At 43.6% G+C, this 12,117-nt stretch overlaps 1 protein-coding gene across 1 annotated transcript; it reads right to left on the reverse strand.

Moving 5' to 3' along the window:
- Window positions 1-921: 921 nt before the first annotated feature.
- On the reverse strand, window positions 922-2,097 carry LOC123440116 (probable glutathione S-transferase GSTU6). Its single transcript, XM_045116695.1, has 2 exons — window positions 1,573-2,097; window positions 922-1,453 (listed from the first exon to the last, which is right to left on the reverse strand). The coding sequence occupies exons 1-2, from the start codon at window positions 1,906-1,908 to the stop codon at window positions 1,076-1,078; spliced, it is 714 nt and encodes a 237-aa protein (XP_044972630.1). The 5' UTR covers window positions 1,909-2,097; the 3' UTR covers window positions 922-1,075.
- Between the last annotated feature and the right edge of the window lie 10,020 nt (window positions 2,098-12,117).

The raw sequence follows: 12,117 nt of genomic DNA on the forward strand, positions 1-12,117 counted from the left end.
CTAGCTGTAGTTTGTTGGGCAATTTGGAATCGCAGTAACCGTGCTACTTTTGAGGATAAGAAGCTGAGGGCCCCCTTTGATGTGGTTTACGCTACAAGTGGATGTCTTACATATTAAACATGTTTGTTGACTGGAGCTGATCGGGAGGCGATGGAGCGTGGAGCAAAGATTATGAAAAGCAATGCATCAAGCATGATGCGGATTTGTGCAGCTCCCAAGAGTATCAACTGATGATGGTAGATGCTTGGCTTAGTTTTTTGGTTCTTGACCCATGCGTGGGTGATTGGTCGACTCGATGGTGGGTCCGTCTGTATCTTGTAGTGGTTTTAAGACTTGTTTCCACCTCGCTTTGTTGGTTAGGTTAGTTGATCCGTTTTATAGTCTTTCTGGGTTTTCGTCCTGCGGTAGGCTGTTCGATGACGAGTCCCATCATATGATGGGTTTTCCAGAAATGCTTTGAACTTGCTCCCTTTTCTGGTTTCCTTCGTTGTTCCGAACTTTGCATTTCCGTTATGTTAAGTAATGGAAAGGGGCTTGTCCGGTTCAAAAAATATATTTTTGTCTTTTTAAAACGAGTAATGCTACACCTACAAAGGCTTGCGTAAAGATTTTACGTACAAACTGATGTGTAAGATTGTGATTGGTAATTGAGGGATGAGGGGACCCACCCCCACTGAAAATCAGGGGGAGAGAAGAGTTAGTTTGGAAGGTTAAGTAAACCTTTGTAAGTTTTTGTAGGTCTAGCATTTTTGTTTTAAAATTCTATCATCAAACTGAATATCGAGATAAATCTCTCAAAGAAAAACATACACAAGAGCAAATGACGGATACAGTTGCAGTAAGAAGGTTACTCGACGGAGACTCGGTGACACTGAAATTAGCAGAGGATAAATCATGTCATCAGCGTGTTATCCCACCGAATACATTAATCATTCCACTTCAATCTCTATATTAAACACAATTACATCTGAACACAGAGAAAATGTCTCACATTTAGCTCTCTTTATTCAACACGCACACCTCTAAGGAGAGCTTAACTATTTCTCATAGTACATTGCAGTATCACTGACGAAAATTAGCTAGAACCAGCCGGTGCAGCCAATTTGGCCAGAAACCCCTTGTAGTGCTCCATGATCTTCCCTGCCTCGGGCATCACCTCCTCCACGGCGTCCACGGCCATGAATCGCTCGGCCCACGCCGCCAGGCCCGGGACTCTGGCCTCGTCCAGCAGGTTGGTGCCGCTCAATTCGTCCACCACCCTGACCCACACCACGAAGCTTCCGAGCGCGAGGTCGACGATCCCGACGGCGTCGCCGCCGAAGAAGGCCTTGCCCTTGGAGCACTCCCTGAACGCCCGCTCCAGCGCCTCCGCCTGAGGAAGCACGTTCTCGAACGCCTCCGCTCTCTGCTCCGCCGTCGTCGCCCTCAACAACGGCCTCCACGACGGGAAAAACTGCAAGCGGATCACACAGATTTCAGCAAGCCGTTAAACCAGCCGATGTCAGCCAGCTGATTTTGCAGTACAAAACTGGAACCACGATGAGCAGACAGAGCAGCAGAGGCTGTTTGTACCGTGTCGTTGACGTAGGTGGCCCAGAAGCGAGCGACGGCGCGGTCGTAGGGGTCGGCGGGGAGGAGGGGCGGCCCGGTCCCGGCCCACGCCTCGTCGACGTACTCGAGGACGACGAGCGACTCGCACACCGGCCGGCCGTCGTGGATCAGCACGGGGACCTTCTTGTGCACCGGGTTGGAGCTGAGCAGGAGGTCGCTCTTGTGCTGCAGGTCCTGCTCGATGTAGTCGTAGCTGAGCCCCTTCATCTGCAGGGCCACCTTCACGCGGATCACATAGGGGCTCATCCAAGCGCCCAGCAGCTGCAGCTCGCCGGCTTCTCCTCCGACTCCTGCCATTGCAGAATACAGAGGGAGCCTTCAGAGTTCAGACTTTCAGACTTTTGTAGTGGTTTGTTGTTTGATTTTGTGCTCAGCCGATCAGGTGATATAATTCGGTTTCTAACTTTGACTAGCGGGTTGATTTTGACTGGTCAACTTGGGAATGGAGAGTGGTGGATGCTTCGGTGCATCACTCGCCAGCGCTGTCGTGTGCTCGGGAAAGGAAGAAGGTGGCAGGTGGTGAGGTCACGTGGTGCTTTGTTTTAATTTTTCAGCTCTGGTCGATTTAAAAGTTTTCAGCTATGCAGGCAAAAGCTGATTCAACAAGCGTGAGCCTCAACAATGGTTGAATATAATCGAACAGACAAACACGAAAAAAAGTTGCACCCAATAGGCTTGGTTGCGTTGTATACAGGATACCAAACGCCTTCTAAGCCCCTTAGGATTGAAAGCCCTCACGGTTAACTGAGGTATCCACTTTCAAATTTTGAATGAGATTTTAACTAGGTCAATAGCTTGATGGGTACATTTGATCGACGAATGGGATAGAGTGTAAATCTTTATAGATACTACAACTCCCCACGTCAATTGTTGACTATCATTTCATTTCTTACTCTTACTATGCTTGGTTGTTTGTGTCGTCTTCTTTTCATGTTCGTGGCTCTATGGTGATCAATGAATTGTGAACTACCGGTTGCACCTGGAACAAGAAAGTTCGCCCCCACTATGATAACCAAATAATTTCATAATTAACTATCTCTACATCCATAGCCGTAGGAGAAAAAAACGGTGCAACAAAGCACACATAACATATCTGGTATGAACTAATCATAGTCCCGAATTACTTGGTTTTAGTTTGTATAAATACAAATGTATCTAGACACGTTTAATGTTACATATATCTTTATCTACACAATTCTAAGATAAATAATTTAGTTTGGAGGTAATATTAGAAAAGAAAAGTTAAAGGCACCCTCCACAAGAGTTTACACATTGTGAGTGACAGTAGCTGTGAATACTGCATCCACATCATCCACTAGGCATATAACAAATTACTCTACTCATCCACATTCTTAGGTCAGTAAACACTCGTGGAGGGTGCCTTTAACTCTTGTGGAGCGCTGTCGTGTGCTCAGGAAAGGAAGAAGGTGGCAGGTGGTGAGGTCACGTGGTGCTCTATTTTATTTTATTTTCAAAATCCTTTCATTCATTAAGGATATACTTGGTACATATAGATTCACTCATTTTGCTCTATACGTAGTCTTTTAGTGAAATCGCTTAAAAGACTTATATTTAAGAACACACGGAGTACTTGGTACTTGTAGTACTATCATTTTTTTGGAGATTGCATAAAGAAGACGGATCAATCTGAGTAGAGTCTACTCCCTCCGTTCCTAAATATAAGTCTTTTAACATATTTTACTTGGAGTCTACATACGGAGCAAAAAGAATAAATATATACTCTAAAGTATGTCTATATACATCTGTATGTAATCCACTAATGAAACTTCTTTAAAGACTTATATTTAGGAACGGAGGGAGTAGTTGAGGACATACATGCAAAAATAAGGCGTGTACATGTTGATTGGTTACCCTCATGCATGCAGGTTGCGTGCATCGTGAAGACTCTTCTACATGGTGTTTGGTTACATACATGCATCGTAATTATGAATTAATAACTATATTTAATAGACAGGTTAAATTAAAACGTTCACTACCACTACAACCGAAACTGAGTCTCTACGCTCACCACCATAGCCGTCCTCCCCGTCCTTCTCTTCTTCGTCCTCATGCTGCTCAGTTTGACCATCAAGTTGCGTTTCACGACCAACTATGCCATGGACAACTGTGCTTCGCCCTACCTTCGACGACGCCGTTGCTAGCGCCTTTCGGGATACCCTCCTGCCGCTCATGTCTGCGCTGTCCGGAGTCTCTGCCTAGGCGACCCCGCGCCTGGCGTACCTCGCCAGGGCCGCCAAGAAGCTCATCGGTTGTGGCGCGGGCAGGCACGCCGACGTCTAGGGGAGCGAGGGCCGCTTACTGGCCTACGTCGACGGCAACACCTCCTATGCAGACGAGGATTCCTTTCGCATCATCGTCTCCTTCGACCAGGAGTTCTACCTCATCTTCGTCGACGACGGCACACCACCCTGAAAGAATCTTCAAGCGGTCAACCGTGTCTCACCAATTTGTCAAAATTCGTCCAAAAATATGAACACGAAATTCAACATGAGAGTGAACAAAATTACTGTCCGGTCGCCTCAATGGAATGAGAACACCGAGGTGCATATTTTTTATGTACACCTTATCACGAATTGAAGTATGGTTGTATAGAATGGATAAAGGAGATTAAAAAAGTGTTTAGAAGAAAATATGTGCTAACAAGGTACATGCGTGGCTCGCACCGAGCAGGCCTCGCTCACTCAAAATGGTCGATTTAAAAGTTTTCAGCTATGCAGGCAAAAGCTGATTCAAGAAGCGTGAGCCCCAACAATGGTTGAATATAATCAAACAGACAAACACGAAAAAAAGTTGCATCCAATAGGCTTGGTTGGGTTGTATACAGGATACCAAACGCCTTCTAAGCCCCTTAGGATTGAAAGCCCTCACGGTTAATTGAGGTATCTAATTTAAAATTTTGAATGAGATTTTGACTAGATCAATAGCTTGATGGGTACATTTGATCGACGAATGGGATAGAGTGTAAATCTTTATAGATACAAAAACTCCCCGCGTCTATTGTTGACTATCATTTCACTTCTTACTCTTACTATGCTTGGTTGTTTGTGTCGTCTTCTTCTCATGTTCGTGGCTCGATGGTGACCAATGAATTATGAACTACTGGTTGCACGTGGAACAAGAAAGTTTGTCCCCACTATGTGATAACCAAATAATTTCATAATTAACTATTTCTACATCCATAGCCGTAGGAGAAGAAAATGGCACAACAAAGCGCGCATAACATATCTGGTATGAACTAATCATAGTCCCGAATTACTTGGTTTTAGTTTGTATAGATACAAATGTATCTAGACACGTTTAATGTTACATACATCCTTATCTACACAATTCTAAGATAAATAATTTAGTTTGAGGGTAATATTAGAAAAGAAAAGTTAAAGGCACCCTCCACAAGTGTTTACACATTATGAGTGACAGTAGCTGTGAATACTGCATCCACATCATCCACTAGGCATCTAAGGAATTACTCTACTCATCCACATTCTTAGGTCACTAAAAAGGAAATCAAGCTTTCCTTTTAAGTAGACCAGTCGCCCTTTATGCTCTTCCTTCCTTGTCAACGTTCCTTAGAATAACTTGCAGTGTGGGAGTGACTCCATCAAACACTATGCATTTCGATGTTTCCATAGCCCTCGTAGTCCTAGAGTCATGATAGCCTTAAGGTCTTTGGGAGAGCAAGAAGTGTAGCTTCTAGTGGTAATCCATTCCACTAGATTATCCTCGGGAGTCGGTGCTTGATCAGGTGCACCAAGAGTGCTTCAAATCCAAAACAAAAACGTCCTTGCCAAAACGCAAATTAGCAAGATGTGATCGATACTTTCCAAATACTGATTCCAGAGCGGATATGCTAGTTGGTACGGGAGTCCTCGTCTCGCTAACTGGTCAGACGTCCAACATTTGGTTTCGCCTCGCCAACCAAGAGAAGAAATGCCATTTTAATGGCGCCTTGTGCTCCAAATGAGATCTGCATAAGGTGCAACCTCCTGGCCAACGAATTTGGAGGCACAAGCAGAGCGAAGATAGTAGTAGCCCGATAGCGCCCAAGCCAATCTCATGCTGTCAGTGACCTCCACATTAAGCCCATCTCGTGGAAGTTATTTCGTCTAGAGTAACCAACATGTGGCAGGCTGACAACCACCGTAAAGGATCGTCGTTAAGCTATCGGCTGCCGGTTTTGAATTCGATACATGTTAACAGCCCCGACCGATGACGATTTTTCACATGTCAATTTTTCATTCGCAAACGGAACCACATGTCAGCTCTGTGTTATGATAGATGTCATCCATGCAATGGATGAGACACACCTATGAAACATCAACACATGGCAAGGCCCAACACTAGCCCATTTAGGTCAAGAAGGCCGTCCCACTTGACTTTGTCAAAAGTTAGTGGGTCGGAGCACTCAAATCCCGTTAATGGCATGTGTACATACAATCCATTTACGGCCCTGGTAGGCACGACCCATTGTGGTATGTGTGAATTCAGCCCATTACGGTCATGTGGGCTGTCCAATATGATTTCAACCCGTTGACACTTTTGGCACTTATACGACCCATGACATCTTTAAGCGCATATGATCCATTTGGTTTCTCTTGGCTCTTCAATGACCCATGGTGATTCTGGCCCATAAAGAGTAGTAAATGACGTTTGACCGATTAATGGCCCATGATCTAGTTGGGTTGTTTCTAGCTCGTGTTATCTTTCAACCTCTTAAGGCCCATAATTTTTTGTGCTCATTTCCGGCCCTCGATTACTTTCGGTCCATTATCGGATTGTTCTACTACCAGCCCAAATTCAGCCAATGGTTACGTTCGGCCCATTTGTGGCCCATAAATCCAATGGGTCGTTTCTTTATCGTCGTGTATTTCTACCTATTAGTGGCGTGTTATGCCTCGTTTTGTCTGGGCCCATATACGGGTTGTTCTGCCATTAGCCCATCGATGGCCCATACTATGATCCGGGTGCGGCCCATGAATAGTACAACCCATGGGTGGGCCATGGATTATGTGGCGCATAGGAGGCACATGGTCACTACTGTAGGTAGGAGGCCCATGGTCAACTCACGCCCCGCACGATAGCTCGATGCAACACATCAATCGATCATGCCATTAAACTACGAAAGTGCACGACTCTCACTCAGATTGATCGGGTTCAGTAAGCAACAAAGGGATCGCTTGGGTCCACTAGTAGTGTGAGGGATCGCTCAGGTTTTGTAAGTAGTACAAGGGAACGATCACTCTAGTTCAATAATGGTGCAAGGTATCGCTCGGTTTCAGTGTAGTGCGAGGCATCAATCGCTCGGGTTCGATAACCGAGGGAAGGATCGGTCGGCTTTAGTAATTGAAGGGTTCACACACACACACGTACGAGAGAAATGAAAACCACACTGCACCGTTCGGTCCCGACCACCCACTAATTGCCTACTGTATACCAGAAAATCCGGAAAACAATCCCATCCTTACTTCTACCACATTTTTAACGTCATGGACGACCAAAGAATGTCATGCAGGTCTGCCTTCGGCCCGCCCATGATGAAAAACCCAGTTTCTGCCTTTGTCAAAGAGGCAGGATCCCACCACATATATGATGATACATGTTTTTGCCACAATTATCGTCATGAAACTGTCGCTTCCATGACATAAAAAGTTTTCAACATAGCCATGCTATCACAAATGTGTCATTTTTTGTAGTGTTGATGTTTTGAGCTAGATCCTCGATCCTATGGACTTATAACTACCAATCTTTCGAGAATAGGATTTGGTGACCAGTGTCTAATAAAGCAACGGTTACTACCTGATAAATTGATCGAGCATCGTCGGGTACTCAAACATTGGATTCCCACGAGTGCCTTTCTTAATTTGTTCTCCATAGCCATAGCGAGTGAGCTTGTGTAGCTGCATTCAACCACTTGAGATTGGGGATTCCCAATCTTCCAGCCCACTTGGGAGCACATGCGGCGCTCCATGCCACTAAGAAATTACCTTCATCCACATACATCTTAGCACACCAAATGAACCCGCGGCAATTTTTTTTAGAGATGTCATAGTCTTCAGTGCCAGTTCCATGGCTAGAAGGGCTTTAATTGGTATGTGTTACTTGTAAACTGCATTGGGATTTTTCCTGAAGAGGAGAGGAGATGCATCATAGTAGATATAAGTATTTCCCTTAGTGACAAGCAAATGTTATCGAACCAATAGGAGAACCACACAAATTTTGGTCGTCAACACCTACACATAAAAGAGCAAACACTTGCATCCAACACGGACAAGAGAGTTGCCAAGCCCCTTGAACTCATTACTTACAAGTATTAAGTAGTGATAGGTAGATAATATAAATATAAAATAAAATAATAGAAGATAAATGGGAGCAATATTTTTAGAGTTTTTTAATAAATTTTCTAAAGACCTAGGGGGATAGTTTTTGCTAGAGGCTTCTCTCTCGGAGAAAGCATACCGTGGGTAAACAAATTATTGTTGGACAATTGATAGAAAAGCGCATAGCTGTGAAATATTTATTCACAACAATGGTCATATATATAGGCATCCCGTCCATAAGCAAGTAGACTGACTCCTGCCTGCATCTACTACTATTACTCCACTCATCTACCGCTCTCCAGCATGCTGCTACCTCTTGAGCTTGCGTTGGTTTTTCCCTTAAGAGGAAAGGGTGATGCAGCACAGTAGCAGTAAGTATTTCCCTCTGTTTGAGAACCAAGGTATCAATCCAGTAGGATAATCAAGCCAAGTGTCCACAGTACCTGCGCAAACATAAATGAGCTTGCACCCAACGCTATAAAGGGGTTGTCAATCCCTTCAAGATTGATTGCAAAGTGAGATCTGAAGGCGGAAAGTGCAACAAAGTAAAAGTTTAAGGCTGAATATATGATGTGAAGTAGATCCGGGGGCCATAGTGTTCACTAGAGGCTTCTCTCAAGATAGAAAATATTACGGTGGGTGAACGAATTATTGTTGAGCAATTGATAGAACCGCGCAAAGTCATGACGATATCTAAGGCAATGATAATACATATAGGCATCACGTCCGAGACAGGTAGACCGATACTTTCTGCATCTGCTACTATTACTCCACACATCGACCGCTATCCAGCATGCATCTAGTGTATTGAGTTCATGACGAACAGAGTAACGCCTTAAGCAAGATGACATGATGTAGAGGGATAAATTCATGCAATAGATATAAACCCCATCTTTTTACCCTTGATGGCAACAACACGATGCGTGCCTCACTACCCCTTCTGTCACTGGGTGAGGTCACCGCACGGTATGAACCCAAAACCAAGCACTTCTCCCATTGCAAGAATCATAGATCAAGTTGGCCAAACAAAACCCACAACTCGAAGAGAATTACAAGGATATGAAATCATGCATATAAGAGATCAGAAGAAACTCAAATAAGACTCATAGATAATCTGATCATAAATCCACAATTCATCAGATCTCGACAAACACACCGCAAAAGAAGATTACATCGGATAGATCTCCATGAAGATCATGGAGAACTTTGTATTGAAGAGCCAAGAGAGAGAAGAAGCCATCTAGCTACTAGCTATGGACTCAAAGGTCTATGGTGAACTACTCATGCATAATCGGAGAGGCAATGTTGTTGATGAAGAAGCCCTCTGTATCTGAATCCCTCCTCCGGCAGGGCACCAGAACGTGCCCCAGATGGGATCTTGCGGAGACAGAAGCTTGCAGCGGCAGAAAAGTATTTTCGTGGATCTCTCCCGTGGTTTTGGATTTTTCGGGGATTTATAGGCGGAAGAAGTAGGGTAGACGAGCCACAGGGGGCCCACAAGCCTGCTAGGCGCGCCCCCTGGCCGCGCCTAGGGGACTTGTGGCCTCCCCCGGTGGCCTCTGCCTTGTTTCTCATTCCCCTGCGTATCTTCTGTTCCGGAAAAAATCTTTTCGGAAGTTTTATTCCGTTTGGACTCCGTTTAATATTCTCCTCTGAAAAGGGTCAAAAACACGGAAAAAACAGGAACTGTCACTTGGCACTGAGTTCATAAGTTAGTCCCAAAAAAGATAGAAAATACATACAAAACATCCAAAGTTTGACAAGATAATAGCATGGAACCATCAAAAATTATAGATACGTTGGAGACGTATCACATGCATCTAGAGTATTAAGTAAAAAACATAGTAATGCTTGGAGCAAGATTACATAATGTAGACAAAGTAAACTCAGCTAATATGAATAAAGCCCATCTTTTAATCCTTAATGGAAGAAATACAAATATGTTTCATGTCCCCTTCTTTCACTGGGATTAAGCACCGCAAGATTGAACCCATCACAATGCATCACTCTTAGTGAAGATAAATCAACCTAGTTGGCCAAACCAAATCGATAGATCGTAGAGAAATACGAAGCTATCGTAATCATGCATATAAGAAAACAACAAAGACTCTATATTTTCATGAATAATCTGACCATAAAGCCAAAATTCATCGGATCTCAACAAATACACCGCAAAGAAGATTACATTGAATAGATCACCGCGGGAATCACGGTGAATTTTGTATTGAAGATCATAGAGAGAGATAGCCATCTAGGTACTATCTATGGACCCGTAGGTCTATGGTAGACTACTCACACATCACCATGGGACCAACAAGGTTGATGTAGAGGCCCTCTATAATTGATCCCCCGTCCGACAGGGCACCAAAACATGGCTCCAGTTGGGATCATGGCGGAACAGAGACTTGCGGCGGCCGAAAAATTGTGTCGGATGACTCTCTGTTATTTTACAAATTTTAAAAGATTTATATAGGCAGAGTTAGGTCAGGAGGCACCGAGAGGATGTTCCAAGCCATGAGGGCATGGTCACCCCACCTGGGCGCGCCCTCTTGGCTTGGCACTACCCCGTGGTTTCTCGTCTCCCTCTGAAGTTTCCAGGTCTTATTTTTGTCTAGAAAAAATCATCAAAAAGTTTCGTTGCATTTGGCTTCATTTGGTACTGATTTTCCTAAACCCCAAAACATGTAGAAAACAACAACTCGCACTAGGCACTGGGTTAATAGGTTAGTTCCCAAAAATGATATAAAACAACATATAAAGTATCCAAGAATGATAATATAATAGACTGGAACAATCAAAAATCATAGATACCTTGGAGATATGTCAGCATCCGCAAGCTTAATTCATGCTCGTCCCCGAGTAGGTAAATGATAAAAACAAAAGAAAATGATGTGACATGCTACCTAACATGTAATGTTTTTCACGTATGATCATTGAGAAACAATGAACTCATAAACATCAACATAGTAATATCCATAAACATACATGACACAATCATTAACTTTCAAAATATACAATCCCTAAAGAATGTTACTCCCCACTCATTTTATCATATTAGCATGGCATGGCGTCGTCTTCACCACATAAGTACAAATGATGAGCACCAATATGTTAAGTCATGAAATTGAATCGCACTTCTAACGCGCTTCTGCATTTTCAACCTCACACAATGCATGAGGGTGAACCATGGACATAGCATATGGGTGGAATAGAATATCATGGTAGATCAAAAGGAGTAAAAGTGGAAAAGAAAGTATCGCATCAACTAGGCGGCCCAGCGGGCTATGGAGATGCCCATCAATCGATATCAATGCGAGGAGAACGGGTTGCCATGCAACAGATGCACTAGAGCTATAAGTGTATGAAAACTCGACGGAAGCTAAGTGGGTGTGCATCCAACTTTCTTGCTCATGAATACCTCCAGAATTTGAGGAAGCCCGTCATCGGAATATGCAAGCCAAGTTCTATAATGAAGAATTCCCATCGGCATATGAAAATGACAACTCATGAGACTCTCTACATGAAAAACATGGTGCTTTATCTAAGCACAAGTGTGGAAAAATAGATAGTAGCATTGTCCCTTCTCTCTTTTATCTCATTTTTTCTTCTTTTTATCTCTTTTCTTTCTTTCTTTTTTCTCCTTTTCTCTTTTTCTTCGTTTTTTCTTTCTTTCTTCTTTTTCGTCCGGAGTCTCCTCCCGACTTGTGGGGGAATCACAGTCTCCATCATCCTTTCCTCCCGGAGACAATGCTCTAATAATGATGAACATCACACTTCTATCTACTTACAACACAATATAACAACTCAATGATGAAGTAAGAAATGACTCTATATGAATTCCTCTCGCAGTGTACCAAGATGTGCGATGATCTAGCTCAACATGTAAATAATGATGAACGGTGGCTTTTCCACGAATACTATGCCACCTACATGATCATGCAAAGCAATATGATGATGAACACACAAGTCATGCGATGTAACGGTGGAAGTGTCATGGCAATATATCTCGGAATGGCTATGGAAATGCCATGATAGGTAGGTATGGTGGCTGTTTTGAGAAATATATAAGGTGTCTTATGTGTGATAGAGCGTAGCATATCACGGGGTTTGGATGCACCGGCGAAGGTTGCATCGATCCTAGAGGTGAGAATGGGAAATGCACGGTGCCGAA

Source organism: Hordeum vulgare, chromosome 3H, assembly GCF_904849725.1.
Source record: "Hordeum vulgare subsp. vulgare chromosome 3H, MorexV3_pseudomolecules_assembly, whole genome shotgun sequence".
NCBI classification, from domain to species: domain Eukaryota; kingdom Viridiplantae; phylum Streptophyta; class Magnoliopsida; order Poales; family Poaceae; genus Hordeum; species Hordeum vulgare.